The following is a 17,406-nucleotide window of genomic DNA, read 5'->3' as shown; positions in this document are numbered from 1 at the left end:
CGCCGACCCCGAGCCAAGCGTGCCCCGCGCCGCCTCAGGTCACCGTCACCGGTGGGCTTCGCGGTCCGGGAAGGGGACCGACACCCACCGCTCACAGCCGCGTAGGCGGGTGTAGCTCCGACTCTGCAGGCGGGGCCAGGGCTGCGCAAGCGCCGTTCGCCGGCTCGCCGCGGAAACGCGCCCGGGTCTGCGCAGGCCCCGCCCGTCGACACAAAGCCCCTCCCAGCAGCCCACCAGACACTCCCCCTCAGCTTCAAAGCCCCGCCCACCCGCAGGCGGAGGTCCCACCCCCCAACACAGGCCCCGCCCCTCAGGAGCTCGAAGCTGCGCGGCCGCCGGCCGACCGGCCTGTGGGCGCTGAGGCGCCGCTTCCTTGGAGGGAGGAGCACGGCCTGAGGCGTGACGGTGCTCTTTCCTTCAGCGCGCAGAGCCCGGCCCGCGCGGCCCGGTGCGTGTCCGCCCGCGTCGGTGCCGGCCGTTTGCGCGGCTGTTCCCTGGGGCCGCCGGGACTGGGGGCTCGCGGCCCGGGGTTGGGACTCCCGCTGCGCGCATCGCCCCCGAATCATTCCGGATCCCGGGACCCCCCAAGCTCCAGACCTCCTGCACCCCAAGACCTCGCTCACCCTGGGGCCCCCCGCGCGCGCCCCACAAGTCTCGGGACCCTTGTGCCCCGAGAGCTCTGCGCACCCTGGGATCTCCGCGTGCCCCAGGAGTCCCTGGCCTTAGGGCTCCTGCGTCCCGGGACCCCTGCTGCCGAGGAGTCTGGCGCCCTGAGAGCCTGCGGGCCCCGTGCAGTCCGCCCGCCCTTCGGCTGTAAAGGGCCCCGCCTGGGGCGCGCTGCCACTCGCCAAAACGACTTTGGGTGCCGCCTTTGCGAGCTGCCTTGTCCCAGCGCCCAGACGCCCGCCTGAGCAGCTCCCAGGGCTTCGGCCACGCCTGTCCTCTGGCAGTGAGAGAAGCAGGAGGTTGGACGCGATCCACTGTGCCTTACGGGGCCCAAAGGTGGAAGGCGACTGACTGGAGGTGGATTCCCACACCACTTTCTCTGCCAAGAACGAGGTTTCTAAGTCTCTTTAGGACTTCTCATGTGGGTGCAGCCGTGTGTTGGGGGCTGGTGTTTTTCTTAATTTCCACATTTCCCCCTTGCCCCGAGCACACTCGCAGGTCTCAAGCGTCTTAGTCTGTGCCCAGTTGACCACTTGTTGGCCTTTGATCGTGGGCTACCTCTTCTTGACTCTTAAGTGCCCACAACTTTACTTTTCTTTTTAACTCTGCTCAGTTCAGTCGCTCAGTCACGTCCGACTCTTTGCGACCCCATGGACTGCAGCACGCCAGGCCTCCCTGTCCATCACCAACTCCAGGAGTCCACCCAACCCATGTCCATTGAGTCAGTGATGCCATCCAGCCATCTCATCCTCTGTCGTCCCCTTCTCCTCCCGCCCTCAATCTTTCCCAGCATCAGAGTCTTTTCCAATGAGTCAGCTCTTCGCATCAGGTGGCCAAAGTACTGGAGTTTCAGCTTCAGCATCAGTCCTTCCAATGAACACCCAGGACTGATCTCCTTTAGGATGGACTGGTTGGATCTCCTTGCAGTCCAAGGGACTCTCAAGAGTCTTCTCCAGCACCACAGTTAAAAGCATCAATTCTTCGGCGCTCAGCTTTCTTTATAGTCCAACTCTCACATCCATACATGACCACTGGAAAAACCATAGCCTTGACTAGACAGACCTTTGTTGGCAAAGTGATGTCTCTGCTTTTTAATATGCTGTCTAGGTTGGTCACCTGTGTACTATGCAGATATTTTCTCCTGTCTGGTCGGGCTTGCCTTGTCACTCTAGTTTATAACTGTGATTGTTGTTTCTGGCGGCGCCGGGTCTTAGCTGACGCACGCGGGGTCTCTGGTTGCAGCAGGCAGGCTTCCTGTGGTGTCCCTGGGCTCTGGTGTGCAGGCGCAGTTGTGCTGCGTGGGGTTAGTTCCCCGTGGCATGGGGGGATCTTAGCTCCCCAACCGGGGATTGAACCCAGGTTCCCTGTGCTGGGGGCTGCCCCGGTGGCTCAGTGGTAAGAATCCTCCTACAAGTCAGGAGCCTCAGGAGATGTGGGTTCGATCCCTGGGTAGGGAAGAGCCCCTGGAAGAGGGCATGGCAACCCACTCCAGTATTCTTGCCTGGAGAGTCTCGTGGACAGAGGAGCCTGGCAGGCTGCAGTCCACGGGTTCACAAAGAGTCAGATGTTACTTAGCATGCACGCACTCTCCTCTGCTTTGGAAGGCGGATTCTTAACCACTGGACCACCAGGGAATCCCCACCTTGTCACTTTCTTAATGGTGTCTTTTGATGAAGAGAAATTCTAAATTTCAACGCAGACAAATGTATCAGTGTAAATGAGTTATTTTTTTTTAATCCTGTTTAAGAAGTCTTTGCTAATCGGAGTCTGGGAGACACTCTGAAGCGCCGCTCCCTTACTGTAGCCGGAAGCCTGCGCTGTCTGTGCTGTTCGGTGTGGGGTGAGGCAGGTGTGTGGGGGCGCAGCCGGCCTGGCACTGTTGCTCACAACCACTGTCCCTGCCCCGTCAGTGGTCCCGTGGGGTTCCCGTGGGACCCCAGCGGCAGCCCTGTTCTGTGTGTCCCACGGTCACTCCTGTCCTGGGCGGGAGACGAGGCCGCAGATGAGCCGGCCTCCCAGGGGATGGGCTGGGGGAGCTGGACTCAAGGCCGGGCTTGCCCAGCCCCTGGCTGCGCTCCTGGCCGCTCACTGCATGAGTCATCTGTGGGTCCTGCTGTGGTGGAGGCAGACTGAGGCGGAGCCTCTGCGAGTGTGGCGGGGCACCAGGACCCCCGAGGCACCCTCCACTGCCCCAGCGAATGCCCCCGCCCTCGGGGCACGTCGTGCAGCTGGCCCTGTGCTGGGCACGGCAGGCACACAGCCCAGCAGCCCGCTCCTCTCCCGCAGAGGCCTGGCCCAGCCTGCGAGGCTCCCTGCCTGGCTCTATCTAGAACTGGAGCTTGGGGGCGCTCACTCACCGGCAGGCCGGTAGGCCGGTCGGCCCGCGTTTGCACAGCCTGACTGTCGATGGGCCTCCTCCTCCCGGGTGACGAGCCCAGCTTTTAACTTACTCCCTCTCTGAGAACAGCAGAGGAGCTCCTCATTTTGTCATGAGTTTGTCATCCCATGAAGCGGTGCCCCCAAGGAGCTGGAGCCCCGTGACCGAGCGCTGAGTGCTGTGGGGGAGACTCCGGGTGTGGGAGGCGGAGAAGCCTGAGTGTTGCATGCACACGAGGTCTGGGGGCTGCGGGGGAGCAGACAGACACGGGCCTGGAGTGGACGCGGCTCCAAGTGGGCCCTCAACCTCCCGGGACTAAACCGTGGCCAAGCAGAGTTCCGTGGGCTCAGGCTGGGCCCCAGCCAGCAGCTGACCACCTCGCTGGACGTGGTCAAGGTGGGACCGGCTCTCTGAGGAGCGGCCCTACTGAGGCTGTGAGGACAGCCGTGGCGGGAAAGGGCAGCAGTGGATACGCGTTCCATGTCCCTTCATCACCTGAAGACCTGTTAGGTGTTTAATTCTTAAGGAAAAAAAGAAAAAAAATGTATTTTGAGGTCCAGGCCTGCTGCAGTCCACGGGGTCGCAGAGAGTTGGACACGACTTAGCAACTGAATGACAACTTCTTTTAATCGCCAGGAAGGCCAGTGCTGGGGAAAAACAGATTTCAAGACAGGCCTGTTTCTGAACTATTCCTGAATCTGCATGTGTAAACCCACAGTATTGAAACTTCTTTCTCTTCACTTTCAGTATTCTGCCCAGAAACTGAGCAAAAGTGGCCACTTGTTCCCTTTTGAGACTAACAGTGAGTGTGTAAAAGGCCTGGCGGGTTTTCCTGGGCTGCTGCAGGCTCAGACCATGAGCAGGGCCAGAAGGACAGGGTCGCTGGCCTGGAGGCGAGGTCGCCCTCTGCTGGCCTCTCCCTCCCGGGGGCAGCGGCGTGGGTGGGGCCCGGGGCTGCCGCCCACCTTCTGGAAGCCGCCTGCAGTGCGGAGCTGAGAGGCCCGCCCCGTGGGGTCCTGCGGCTGTTGGTGAAAGGACAGGCAGTCAGGCGGTGCGCGCGGCCTTGGCTCCAGCGCTGCTGGGTGCGGTGCGTGTCGGGGTCCTGCGTGCCTGGAGGGCCTGGGGCTGCCGGCCCGCCCTGGACTGCACGCCCACACACGTGTGCCCTGCGGTCTGAGTGGGAGCAAGAGGCCTGGCCGCCGTGCGCGGGTGCACGAGCCGGCGCCTGGTGCCCCCACGAATGCAGCCCTGCCGTCCTCTCTGACTGACCGGGCGTGCTCGTGCCCCAGGGCCTCCCGGCGCGTCCTGCTCGCCTACCGGGGCCCCTGGGCTCCAGGCCAGCGCCTCCTAGCTGGGGGTGAGGCAGTAGAGGCTCTGGTGTCGGGTCGCTGTGCCCCTGGGCGACCCCTACAGCGTGCGCTGGGGGGGGTCCCGGCGGGCAGAGCCCCTCAGCACCCGCGGGCGGGCCTGGGCTGCCCGGAGGCCAGGGCTGTGAGCACGGGGATGGGCACCCCTCACCCCTCTCTCCGTGTTTCCCCAGAAGAGGAGTACCCCCGGGAGGTCGTCGGTGGAGGACGTCCCGTCGGAAGCCAGGTGGCCATGGGCCCCACCAGCCTCTTCCCGCGCAGCCCCAGCGTGGGCGCGCTCAGCGCCCAGGACCTCAGGGCCATCGTTGGGCCGCTCCCGGCGCCGCCCACCAAGCGGCACAGCCGCTCCGTGTCGGAGCCTGATGAACTGGCACGCGGCGGGTCCCCGAGGCGCCCCGGCGGCCCCAGGGTCTGGACTCTGGTCACCAAGAGGCCCTGCCACAGCGGTGGGAGCGCCTGGTTGCTGGGCCGCGCCCTCCCGGCCACCAGCACCGCTTTGCCCCCTGCACCCTGGCCGGCCTCCGCCAACAGCAGCCTCCCAGCCCCAGGCCTGGGCGGGTCACCCAAGGGGGCCCGCACGCCCTCCCCGCGATGCCGCCTGTTGCTGCTGCGGGAGCGCCTGGTGCCGGCGGGCGTGGCCCCACCCTCGGCCGGAGGTGCGCCCGCGCCCACACCTGAGCCGGGCCGCCACCAGGGCCGGCTCTGCTGCCGCTCACAGCCGTGCGTGCGCGCAGGCGGGAAGGGCCGGCGGAAGCGCAGGCGCTTGGAGGACGCCCGCTGGCCGTGCCCGGCCCTGGACTTCCTGAAGATGGCCCGGGTGAGGCTCCCTCCGGCGTCCGGTGCTGGCGCGCCCCCCGCTCGTCCTGTTCCCCAAGCTCCTCTGTCCTCCGAGCGTTGCACGAGGACAGACCTACGAGGACAGACCTACATGTCCGTGTTTGTCGGTTGTGCCTGGTCCTTGGGGATCAGCCGGGCCTGGGACTCCCGTGTCTGCCGGGAGATGATTCGAGGGCGTGTGCCACCCGGCGGCCCCTCCCTGTTGGCTCTGGCCTGCCCCCTGGGGCCCTGCCCTCGGAGGGTGGACTCCTGCCCCCCTCTTTCTCTGTCCGCTCGCTGATGGAGAGCCTTGTCTCTTGGCTGGTCTGCTGCGGAGGGATGTTTCCTTTGTCCTGCATCCCCCATTTCCTGCAGACCCTATCGTCTTGTTTGTCCTCACAGCCACCTCACATGGCAGGCACTGTCCCTGGGTGTCTGGTGATGCTGGGATCCAGAAGCTGACCTGTGGCCTCGCATGTGGGTGTGGCCTTTCCACTGTGGGCTTTCAGTGGGGTGCTGGGACGCCCCCATCTGCGTCCCCAGTTCTACAGAGAGGCCCCGGCCCGTGCCGCCTGGGGAGGCTGGACCCAGGCGGGTGTGACCCTCAGGTGGCCCCTCTCCGTGCTTGTGTCCTGCCTTTGGCAGACCGTGGCCCTCCCAGCCCTGCGGCAGGGGCCGAGGGCCTTGGCCGGGGCAGGTCAGTGGAGGTGCGTGTCTTCGCGCCTTCCTGCAGTTGGAGCCCCGATGCCGGGCTCCAGGTGCTCCGGGCAGTCGGGGGCCCCTCCCTCGGCCGTCCATGGCTGTGGCCTGTGGGCAGGGTCAGCTCTGCTGCGAGCATGGACACTGGGCTGTGTTTCCACGAGGGAGACAGGTTGAGTGTTTGTCTGGAGAAGGCCCGATACCACGGCTAGGGCCACGTGTGGCCGGACAGGTCGGGTGTCCTCCCTGCTCTCAGCTTAGTCTCGGGGCCCCTTGGCTCCAGCCACTGAGACTGGGTGCAGCTCCTGTCCGGCGTAAGTCGGCCGACGCGGGCAGGAATGTCCACACCTGCTGTTTTGCACACAAGATGAGAGACCCCGTAAGACTGAGGGCCCCTGATTCAGACTCAAAGTCTTGACCTTTGATTTTTGAAAAAGTAATTTTTGTTCGCCTGGTTAGATGTAGGTCACCATCAAACCAGAGCAGGACCGTCCAGTGACGAGAGTCATGCATATCAGTTCAGGTCCCCTGACCAGCTCGGACTGCCCTCTATAGTTGTGTGACACGCCTTTCTGGGCCGTGAAGAGCCGGTGGTTTCTAGCTGCACGTGGACTGAGCCTGGAGTGTCCAGAGCTGCCCCTTTCACACTTGAGCTGCTGCTGTGATCACGGCTGGGCTCATGTCCCGGCCGCAGAGAGATCTCTGGGCTGCGGTCCTTCCTCCTCCCGGCAGGTTTCCACCGTCCGGCAGAAGGCCTGACCTCTGTGCTGTGACTTGACGGGTGGAGAAGGGGGAGGGACGCGTCGGTTCTGCCGCCCGTGGGCAGGGTGGGGGGTGGGTAGGAAAGTGACCTTGACTGTGGGGTCCACCTGGATCTGAACGCAGAGGAAATTCTTTCACGAAGCCTCATTTCGTGACCAGAAGGTGTGGCCAGTTGGCAGGTCTCTGAAGACTTGACGCCTCAGTTTCACTTTCCAGTGGCTCACTCGTTGCAGTAGTGCAGCGACCGCCAAGACCAGGCCGTTTGTCTACCGGAGCGATCAGCGCGAAAGTGCCGGCTCCAGAGGGGCCGCAGGGAGCCCGGGGGCGCTGTTCTGGGACACGCGTGTCAGGACCCCAGCTGCGGGGGCCCAGGGGCACCGTGCCCCGTAACTGCTGCCCACACAGGTGTTGCCACCTCGTGCTCTGCCAGTGGCCTGAGAAATCCTGAAGCGTGCATGCAGTGACGGGTCTGGGGGCAGTGTGGGTGGCCTGGAGGTGACCCTGGACACTCCGTGGACAGCACGTGGCCCCGCAGGATTCTGGGTGAGGGCAAGGGCGGCGTCGGGAACAGGGTGCTGCTGGGTGCGCTCCCGCTGCTCCTCCCGGATCAGGACCCCAGGGTGGACTGGGGTGGCCACCGGGCCTCGGCCGCTCGTGGGACCACCAAGGAGCGGTGCCTCCGAGCGGGTGGGCGTGCGTCTGCTGCTGGGGCCGGTGCTTGGTCTGGGGTTGCAGACTGGGGATGCGGTTGTCGGGGCAGGGCCGTGGCAGGGAGGAGCTGACCACGGGGTCAGGAGCCCTGTAGAGCCCATCTCAGCCGGGTGCCCTGGGCTGGGCGAGGAGGTGCCCGCTGGGGCGGCTCAGGGGAGGCTCCGGTGTGGAGTATGTGTCTCTGGTGTTGAAAGGTGAGGACAGCTGCAGTGTGTTGTGTTGAAAGCGGAACCACTGGAAGAGGGAGGGCTGAGGAGGGGGCTGGGAGGGGCTGTGGGGGGCTTGCCTGGCTGGAACTGGGGGGCCCCGATGGGCTCCTGCTGAGGCTGCAGAGGCAGGAGTTGGGTGGTCTCCTGAGCTGGGCTGTTGCACATGGACCCTGGGCCTCCGGCCCACCTTCCCCTGAGTATCTGATGGGACCGTGGACACAGCTTTGGCCTCGGGTCCCCAAGCCCCCACCCCCAGCGCACTGGGACTGCCTTCCTGAGGCAGGGATGTGGGTGGGCAGGGCTCTCAGAAGGTGGCCCCCAGGCAGGGAGGGTGTGTGGCGTTGCCAGGGGACCAGGGAGGTTAATGTGGACTCTGGGACTCTCCGGGGCTGCCTCGCCCATGACCTCCTGGAAGTGCCTGAAGCCTGCGTCTTTTCTCTTGCAGACTCTGAAAACTTCAAACAGCCTCTGCCCTCTCGATTACGAAGACGAAGACCAGGATGAGAAGAACGCCCGAGTGAGGACGGCTTTGTCCTCCCCGTGTGACCCCCATGGCCCTGCGGGTATCACCAGCCCCGGCCTGGGGTCCTGGTGGGGCTGGGCCACCGGCGAGGGCAGGAGGACGGGGACCCAGGTGACTGGGACGGTGCTGGCGAGGAGGGTCACAGCAAGCTGGACCTGGAGCAGATGGAGAGCAGCCGACCGGTGGGCGGGGGCCGGGGGTGGGGCCGAGGGCTGGTGGGTGGGCGCCTCACCTCTTCCCCGCAAACGCCAGGCTGTTCTGGATGTGAAGTGTCCCTTGGATTCAGTTTTTCCTAAAGCAGCATTTTGCGTTTTTACGCTTTTGCAGTCCTGAGAAAGCGTCTCTGTTTTGAAACGAACTTTCGGATGGGCGTTCTGTTAACAGGCTCTGTGCTCAGACTGGCGTGGCCGTGTGTCCTGTGCACGGTTCAGTTTCTCGGGACCCCGCGGCCCCCGTGAGCCAGCTGCCCTGTCTGGAGCGGGGCCGCGTCTTGGGCTGCCGGCCGGGGGCTCAGGACCGAGGCCTTGGGCTGGTGAGGACGGTCTGGCCTCTGGCGCCCCTCCCTGGGCGGGTGCGTGTGGGGTGGGGGCCGCATGGGTCTCCGTTTGCTCCTTCTGACTCAATAAAACCCTGAGATTTCCACCAAAGATGTTCACCTGAGGAACTCTGGAAAAGAGACGGAGTTTGAGACAGCAAAAGGAAACGTTTATGACCTTTGGAGAAATGTCCTTGATTTTCTTTGCTGAGAAATTGTCGTGGGGCCCTGTGGAGAGCAAAAGCACCTTCTGAGCTAGTTTGGATGTAGGCAGAAGGCAGGCAAAGTGGGAAGGTGGACTCGTCTTGCTGGACCCCCACCCTCAGGCCTCAGCCTGCAAGGTGAGGGGCAGGGACCCCTGCCTCAGTGCTGGGGCTCCTCCTGGGGGCATCAGACCGCCTGCCAGGCACTGGCTGGTCTCCTGCAGGGACCCCAGCAGCACCTGCCGTGTGGCCAGAAGGGTTTCTTCCCGTGGCATCAGAGAGGTCTGTCTTCTGCCACAACCTCGGCTGCAGCCCGAGGCCCCTCTGTCCTCAGACACACAATTTGGCTCCTGGCTGTTGGGGGTGGGGGGTGGATGTCCGTGCCCCAGATGGATGCAGAACAGGCCTCCTGCCTTGTTCTGAACAGTCCGCCTGTCCTGTCGGAGGCTCCCCTCCACTGGTGGCCCCTCTGGGGTGTTGCCTGGATGGCGGGGTTTTGGAAGCTGCTCAGGCTTAGCTGAAAGTTCAGTTCAGTTCAGTTCAGTCGCTCAGTCGTGTCCGACTCTTTGCGACCCCATGAAATGCAGCACGCCAGGCCTCTCTGTCCATCACCAACTCCCGGAGTCTACCCAAACCCATGTCCATCGAGTCAGTGATGCCATCCAACCATCTCATCCTCTGTCGTCCCTTTCTCCTCCTGCCCCCAATGCTACCCAGCATTAGGGTCTTTTCCAATGAGTCAACTCTTCGCATGAGGTGGCCAAAGTATTGGAGTTTCACCTTCAACATCAGTCCTTCCAATGAACACCCAGGACTGATCTCCTTTAGGATGGACTGGTTGGATCTCCTTGCAGTCCAAGGGACTCTCAAGAGTCTTCTCCAACACCACAGTTCAAAAGCATCAATTCTGCGGCGCTCAGCTTTCTTCACCGTCCAACTCTCACATCCATACATGACCACTGGAAAAACCATAGCCTAGACTAGACGGACTTTTGTTGGCAAAGTAATGTCTCTGCTTTTAAATATGCTATCTAGGTTGGCCATAACCTTCCTTCCAAGGAATAAGCATCTTTTAATTTCATGGCTGCAATCACCATCAGCAGTGATTTTGGAGCCCAAAAAAATAAAGTCTGACACTGTTTCCATTCTTTCCCCATCTATTTCCCATGAAGTGATGGGACCAGATGCCGTGATCTTAGTTTTCTGAACATTGAGCTTTAAGCCAACTTTTTCACTCTCCTCTTTCACTTTCATCAAGAGGCTCTTTAGTTCTTCTTCACTTTCTGCCATAAGTGTGGTGTCATCTGCATATCTGAGGTTATTGATATTTCTCCGGGCAATCTTGATTCCAGCTTGTGTTTCTTCCAGCCCAGCATTTCTCATGATGTACTCTGCATATAAGTTAAATAAGCAGGGTGACAATATACAGCCTTGACATACTCCTTTTCCTATTTGGAACCAGTCTGTCGTTCCATGTCCAGTTCTAACTGTTGCTTCCTGACCTGCATACAGCTTTCTCAAGAGACAGGTCACATGGTCTGGTATTCCCATCTCTTTCAGAATTTTCCACAGTTTATTGTGATCCACACAGTCAAAGGCTTTGGCATAGTCAATAAAGCAGAAATAGATGTTTTTCTGGAACTCTCTTGCTTTTTCGATGATCCAGCAGATGTTGGCAATTTGATCTCTGGTTCCTCTGCCTTTTCTAAAACCAGCTTGAACATCTGGAAGTTCACGGTTCACGTATTGCTGAAGCCTGGCTTGGAGAATTTTGAGCATTACTTTACTAGCATGTGAGATGAGTGCAGTTGTGCGGTAGTTTGAGCATTCTTTGGCATTGCCTTTCTTTGGGATTGGGATGAAAACTGACCTTTTCCAGTCCTGTGGCCACTGCTGAGTTTTCCAGATTTGCTGGCATATCGAGTGCAGCGCTTTCACAGCATCATCTTTCAGGATTTGAAATAACTCAACTGGAATTCCATCACCTCCACTAGCTTTGTTCGTAGTGATGCTTTCTAAGGCCCACTTGACTTCACATTCCAGGATGTCTGGCTCTAGGTGAGTGATCACACCCTCGTGATTATCTGGGTCATGAAGATCTTTTTTGTACAGTTCTTCTGTGTATTCTTGCCACCTCTTCTTAAATATCTTCTGGTTTTGGAAGCTGCTCAGGCTTAGCTGAAAGAGGAAAGGTCAAAAACAAGGGTCTGGAGGAGCTGCAGAGCACGAGGTTGGGGGATGGGACCGAGGCCTCAGAGGACATTGCAGGGCGGTGGCGGGCCGCCTGAGGGCCCGCAGCGAGCCTCCTCTTCGGGGGCTGGGTTTGGAGGGTTGGTCTGCTCCCCCCAGAAGCCTAAGATCCACCTGAGCTCTCGGCCTGGCCTGTCGAGGACCAGCGGGCGTTTGCAAGCCCTGACTTCAGGGAATAAAAGGATAAAACCAAAGAAAGAGGAAGCAGGTGATAAAATAGGAGCAGAAAGGGAGGATGTTGACGAGGCCGCTGCGAGGAGACTGGGGTTCTTGCCTCTGCTGGACTCAGAGGACTGGCCGGGCGGGATGACCAGGGAGGGACCGTGGGAGGCGAGAGGAGGGACACAGCCCAGGGTAGGGCTCCAGAGATGCTGACGCTGGTGAGGGGGCAGGGTGGGCAGGGGAGGGGGCAGAGTGGGGACATGGGCACTCCAGTCAGAGCCCCGGGGGCCCTGCAACCGCTGACTGTCCTCCTGCAGAGACCACGCCCACCCGGGATGGCTTTGGGCAGACCCCACGGAACACACGCGGAGACACGCCCCTGAGAATGGAGTCAGGCCAGGGTCAAGGATCAGGGTGGACAAGATTGAGGGCAAGCAGAGTCCAGCTCCTGTAGCCTCCTCACCAGCCCTCCAGCTTACAGCGGGGAGAGGGCCCTGGTCCCCTTGCTCAGGCCAGCAGCCTGGAGGCCCCAAGCCCCTCCCCACGTCTCCCTGGGGCCCCTGATCTTGGCCCCCCATGCTCAGCCGGGCCCCCTCCAGAGCGTTTCTGCTCTGGGGTCCAGTGGAAGGGGAAATGACTCCCCCCCCAAATCATGCACTTCTTTCTGCTTTTCTGCAGGTTTTTTAAACTCATTTAAAACCTATTTAAGTTGATTTGGGTCATTTATATTGTCTTAGAACGTTGTCAGTCTCATCAAGAGTATCCCACTCTCTAACCTGTCACTTTTAATCCTGGCTCTTTGACCCCCTCTGGGCCCGCTGGGCCTCTGTGTTCTCTCGCTCTGTTGATTAGCCCGTCAGACGTTTGTTTATTTTATTTATTTATTTTGAGGCACCAGCTCGTGGATTTACTGAGGAGTTCCCCCATTTTTCTTGTTTCCAATTCATTAATCCGCCTTATCTGTGCCCCCCTCCTGCCTCCCTGGATTTACTTTATTGTTCTGTTTTCCCTCCTTGTGTCCAATGTTTAGTTCATTTATTTTCAGTCTCTCCTGCTCGGTAATAAAAATATTTAAGGCTGTGAATTCTCCGCCAACTCCTCCTGAAGCCGGCTCTGTGGACGTGCGGTCTCTCTCTCTGTACAGCTGTAAAATCGTCTGTCACAGTAACTTTTATTTGCTCTCTGACCTAGGAGTTATTTAGGAGAGTAGCTTTGAATTTCCAAATTGTCTGGCTTCTTTTAAAGATCCTTTTAGCAATTTTTAGGTTCACTGTGTTAGCTTAAACCATGAGGCCTATAAATGTTTTATTGCTTGGAATATAGCGAGATGTGTGCATGTGTGTTCATGCATGTGCATGCATGTACCTATGTGCACACACGTACAGCTGCACCTATGTCTCTGTGCACACGTGTACACACACATACCCACATGCACACACTTGTGAGGACCTGTGGGCCCACGTGTGCATGTGCACACATGCATTGTGTGCTTGCATACATGTGATATGTGTGCACGTGTATATGCATGTACACATGTATGCATGCACACACGTGCACATGTGTGTCTGTGCACCTATGTGTGCACACGTGTACACACGTACCCACATGTGAGCATCTGTGGACCCACGTGTGTGCATGTGTGTGTGTGGCTGTGTACATGTGTGATGTGTGTGCATGCATGGGCGTGTATATGCCCGTGTGGGGCTGTGCCCAGGTGCACATACGCATGCACCAGTGTGGGGAATGTTCTGTGGTTTCCAGCCGGGCGAGGGCTGCCCAGACAGGGCCTCCGGGAGGGGCTCAGGCCCCGTCCTCCTTTGGTTTCGTCCACCTGCTCCTGGGTCTCTGGCCGAGGTCCAGGCACTGGAGCTGGGCTCCCCAGGGGCTCACGACGACACCCCCCGACCTCGCGCCCCTTGGTGGGTTTAGATGGCCGGGACTGCTTGTTAACAAGCCACAAAGACACCTTGAAGCCCACTGCTGGGAGGCCTGGGAGAGGCTTGTGGGGGACCCCTGCGCTGGCGCAGAGGGTGGGGCTCGTCCTGGTCCTGGCCTGGGTGTGTACCAGGTCTTCCCCTCAACCCTGAAATAAGGAGCGGAGCTCGGAGTGGACCCAGGGGGCTCAGACAGAGCAAGTCCAGGTTTACCCCTAGTCTGCTGATTGTGGAAAACCTCGTGAATGTTGAGCTTCAGTTTGTCTACTGAGACAATCACGTGATGTTTCTCCTTCAATCTGGGGACACTGGGGGGCTCAGACCGCAGACACCTGTTCTCCCCGGTCCTGAGGCTGCAAGTCCCAGGTCAGGGTGTGGGCGGGGCGGGTTCCTCCCGAGGCCTCTCCCTGGCCGTGTAGACGGCCGTCTCGTCCCCGGGTCCTCACAGGGTCTCCCTCTGTGTCTGTGTCCTGATCTCGGTTCCTATAAGGACACCAGGCAGGATTGGATCAGAGCCCACCCTCGGGACCTCATTTTACGATAGTCACTTCTTTAAAGACCCTGTCTTGGACTTCCCTGATGGCCAGTGGATAAGAATCCAGTGCAAGGGACGTGGGTTCAATCTCTGGTCAGGGAAACTAAAGTCCTTGCTGAGCCTGTGCTCCAAGAGAGGCCCGCAGACTGTAACGGAGAGTCGTTCCCGCTCAGCACAACCAGAGAAAGCCTGGCAAAACCCAAAATAATGAATAAATACATTAATTAATTTAGTTACAGAAAACAACCCTGGCTCCAATTTTTTAATCGTGGCAAAGTACATGCAATATTTACCATGCTAACCAGTTAAAATATTTACTGGAGTATAGTTGACTTACAGTGCTGTGTTGGCTTCAGGTGTACAGCAGAGTGAGTCGGCTATACGTATATCCCCTCTTTTTTAGACTCTTCCCATGAAGGCCGTTACAGGGTATTAATATAATTCCCTCTGCTATACTGTAGGTCTTTATTGTCTGTTTTATATACAGTAGAGATATGCTCTGTGCCGGGCCTGGCTGTTTAGTCATGTCCGACTCTTTGCAACCACATGGACTATACAGTCCATGGGATTCTCCAGGCCAGAGTACTGGAGTGGGTTGCCATGTCCTCCTCCAGGGGATCTTCCCAACCCAGGGATGGAACCCAGGTCTCCCGCGTTGCAGACGGGTTCTTCACCACCAGGGAAGCCCAATAGCAGATACAGTGTGTGTCTGTCAATCCCAATCTCCCAATTTGTCTTGCCCACCTTCCCTCCTGGTAACCACAAGTTTGTTTTGTACGTCTATAAATCTATTTCTTTTTTTAAAATTATTATTTTTAGTATTTTATTTACTTGTTTGGCTGCACTGGGTCTTAGTTGAGGCATGTGGGATCTACTTCCCTGACCAGGGATTGAACCCGGGACCCCGGGGGCAGAGTCCTGCCACTGGACCACCCGGGAAGCCTCTCTGCCTCCCTGTTTCCCACTTCAGGCAGGAAGTACGTTCACGTTGCAGGGCAGCCGCCACCACCATCCACTCCGAGCGTCTCCATCTTCCCCACCTGACCTCTGCACCCGCTCAAACTTCCATTCCCCTCCCCCAGCCTGGCACCCCCTCTACTTCGTCCCTGTGGGTTTGACTATTCTAGGGACCTGAGGTAAGAGGAAGCGCACAGTATTTTTTTGTATGTGACTGACTTATGTCCCTGAACTCAAGGTCCGTGCTGTGGCAGGTGTCCGCCTCCCCTTCCTGTCTGAGGCTGCAGCACAGCCCGCTCTGTGGATGGACGCTGCGGGGGCCTCCACCTCGTGCCTGCGGAGAGTGTGCCGCTGTGGGCCCGGGGCACCGATACCCCTTTGAGACCCTACCTGCAGTCTTTGGGGTGCGTGTCCAGAAAGGGGATGACTGGACCCTGTGGTGACACGCTGCTTCGTTTTTCCAGGAGCCTCCACGCTGTTTTCCAGCTGCCGCACCGTTTCCACTCCCGCCAGCTTCTCCACGTCGGGCCGGAACTCGGGGTTTGCTGCTGTCTGGGTCGTTACCCTTCCCCACGGGGGAGGGCGCTGTGCCTGTGCAGTGGTCTGTTTTCTATTTTGTTGCTGATATTTAGCTTTCCTGCATGATAGTAGCAAATGTATTGCAAGTTTATGGCCTGACGAAGGGCCAATTTTTATAGATATTCTGCCTGTGCTTGAAAAGATATATATTCTGAAGATGTAGCATTCTATATATGTCTGTAAGATCTACATTTATTGTACAAGTCTTTATCCCTATTGAAATTTTCTGTCTACCTGATGAATCAAGTATTGATAGCGTGTTACATTCTATGATGGTAGAAATGTCTATTTCTCCTTGTATCTTGGTAGGTGCATTCACGTTAGAATTATATATTTCTAATTAATCTTTTCTAAAACCAGTTTTCTGCATGTATTTGTTTTTGGCTGTGCTGGGTCTCTGTCGCTGCTCCGGCTACTCACCCTCCAGATGTGGGGGCGGGGGCTCCCCTAGTTGTGGTGTGTGGGCTTCTCACTGCAGCGGCTTCTCCTGCTGTGCAGCACGGGCTTGAGGGTGCTCAGGCTTCAGGAGCTGCGGCCCCCAGGCTCTGGAGCACACGCTCACTAGTTGTGGGGCACGGGTTTAGTTGCTCTGAGGCAGGATCTTACCGGATCAGGGATGGAACCCGTCTCCTGCATTGGCAGGCGGATTCTTCACCACTGAGCCACCAGGGAAGCCCTGAGATGAACCTTTTGTAGGTACAAATTGACCCTCTTTGTCTCTACTGATAATTTGGATTAAATTCTGTTTCGTGTGATATTAAAATAGCTATAATCTCTCTTTTGATTGCCACACTCAGCACTTTTGATGGCCTTCATTCCTGCCAGTATGTCTGAGTTTTCACTGGGCATCATTTGTCTTCAGCCTGAAGGCCTCCCTTTGGCGTGTACTGTAGCCGTGGGCGTGATGGCTCAGCTTTCATTTATCTGAAAATATCTTCATTTTGCCTTCATTTTTGAAGGATAGCTTTGTTATACATGAAATTCTGGTTTGTCGCCTTCCTTTCTTATTTTATTTTTTAAACTTAAATTATTTAGTTGTGCCGGGCCTTAGTGGCAGCACGTGGGATCCTTGCTCTTCACTGCGGCATGCAGGAACCTTAGTTGTGGCATGTGGGACCTCGTTCCCCAACCGGGATTCAACCTGGGCCTCTGGACAACCAGGGAAGTCCCTCCTTCCTTCTCCAAAGAAGCAATTCCATTGTCTTCTGGCTTGCATAGTTTTTGGTGAGAGGTCAAAAGTGATTTTATTGTCACACTGTAAGTAACATGTCTCTTTCTTTTTCAAAAGCTTTTGAGAATTTCTCTTTAGTTTTGGTTTTCAGCAGTTGGCTCTATCTAGGAATGGTTTTTCTTTGTATTTATCCTGCGTGGTTGCTGCCGTTTCAACTAGCTTCTGAACTTAGTGGGTTGATTAGACTTTTTTCTGTAGTCTTCTCTCTTCTGCCCTTGGGGCCTCCGGCTCCTTGCATGTTAGATGCTTGATAGTTTGGGTGGTTGCCCAAGCCCTCTGAGGTCCCTCCCTGTGGGCAGACCCCCTGGGCCAGCCCGGCACCAGCCCTGGGTGTCCTCGAAGACAGGCTTGTCCCCCTGCAGACTTCAGGTCTTCCCGCATCCCCAGCTCTAATGGTGATGAGTTGTTTGTCGTCAGGAGCTGAGGGCTTCACCATCCTCAGCCTTCTGACCAAAAGGGTGTATCACCGGGGGTATGTTTTTACATCCTTCTGTGTTAGATTTTTTGGGAACCTTGTATGGTGGTTTTCTCAGCTCTGCCCCCAGCTTGACCTGGAGAAAGGTGTTTTTGTTTTTCACTTACTCTCGACCTTCTGTCACCGGGTCTTGTGGCCTCTGTCTCCCTCTCCTGGTTGTGACCCCAGGGCACCTGTTTCTGCTCTGCAGGTGGGCGCCCCGCTGCCATGACGAGCGTCCTTGTCTTGCAAAGTCTGAAGGTCACCCAGGTCTTTGCCCCCCCACAGCACCAGGACCTCGGTCAGTTCAGCTCTGGCACTGCCCTCTTGGCTTCTGGCCTCCTCTCGTGCACAGGCAGGCTTGTTTTACCCGCAGGATGACAGTCCTGTCACGTGCTGTCAGGGCCCCCACATACGCCCCCCCCCCCCCGGATGG

General features: G+C 58.1%; 1 protein-coding gene across 2 annotated transcripts; it reads left to right on the top strand.

Moving 5' to 3' along the window:
• The first annotated feature begins 239 nt into the window (after window positions 1-239).
• Window positions 240-16,048, top strand: FAM53A (family with sequence similarity 53 member A). Of its 2 annotated transcripts, XM_081578559.1 has the most exons (5): window positions 240-448; window positions 3,791-3,845; window positions 4,584-5,227; window positions 8,053-8,241; window positions 15,171-16,048. In XM_081578559.1, exons 3-5 carry the CDS (start codon window positions 4,643-4,645, stop codon window positions 15,336-15,338), a joined length of 942 nt encoding a protein of 313 aa, XP_081434685.1. In that variant the 5' UTR covers window positions 240-448; window positions 3,791-3,845; window positions 4,584-4,642; the 3' UTR covers window positions 15,339-16,048. The 2 variants fall into 2 exon arrangements, with proteins under 2 accessions (XP_081434685.1, XP_081434674.1); XM_081578548.1 differs by lacking the exon at window positions 15,171-16,048 and having other exon boundaries at window positions 8,053-8,777.
• The last annotated feature ends 1,358 nt before the right edge of the window (window positions 16,049-17,406 follow it).

The sequence above is a fragment of the Giraffa tippelskirchi genome, chromosome 1 (genome assembly GCF_054371585.1).
Source record: "Giraffa tippelskirchi isolate mGirTip1 chromosome 1, T2T-mGirTip1v1.2.pri, whole genome shotgun sequence".
NCBI lineage: Eukaryota > Metazoa > Chordata > Mammalia > Artiodactyla > Giraffidae > Giraffa > Giraffa tippelskirchi.
The sequence above is the reverse complement of the archived record's forward strand: the minus strand, read 5'-3'. Positions and strand labels throughout refer to the sequence as shown.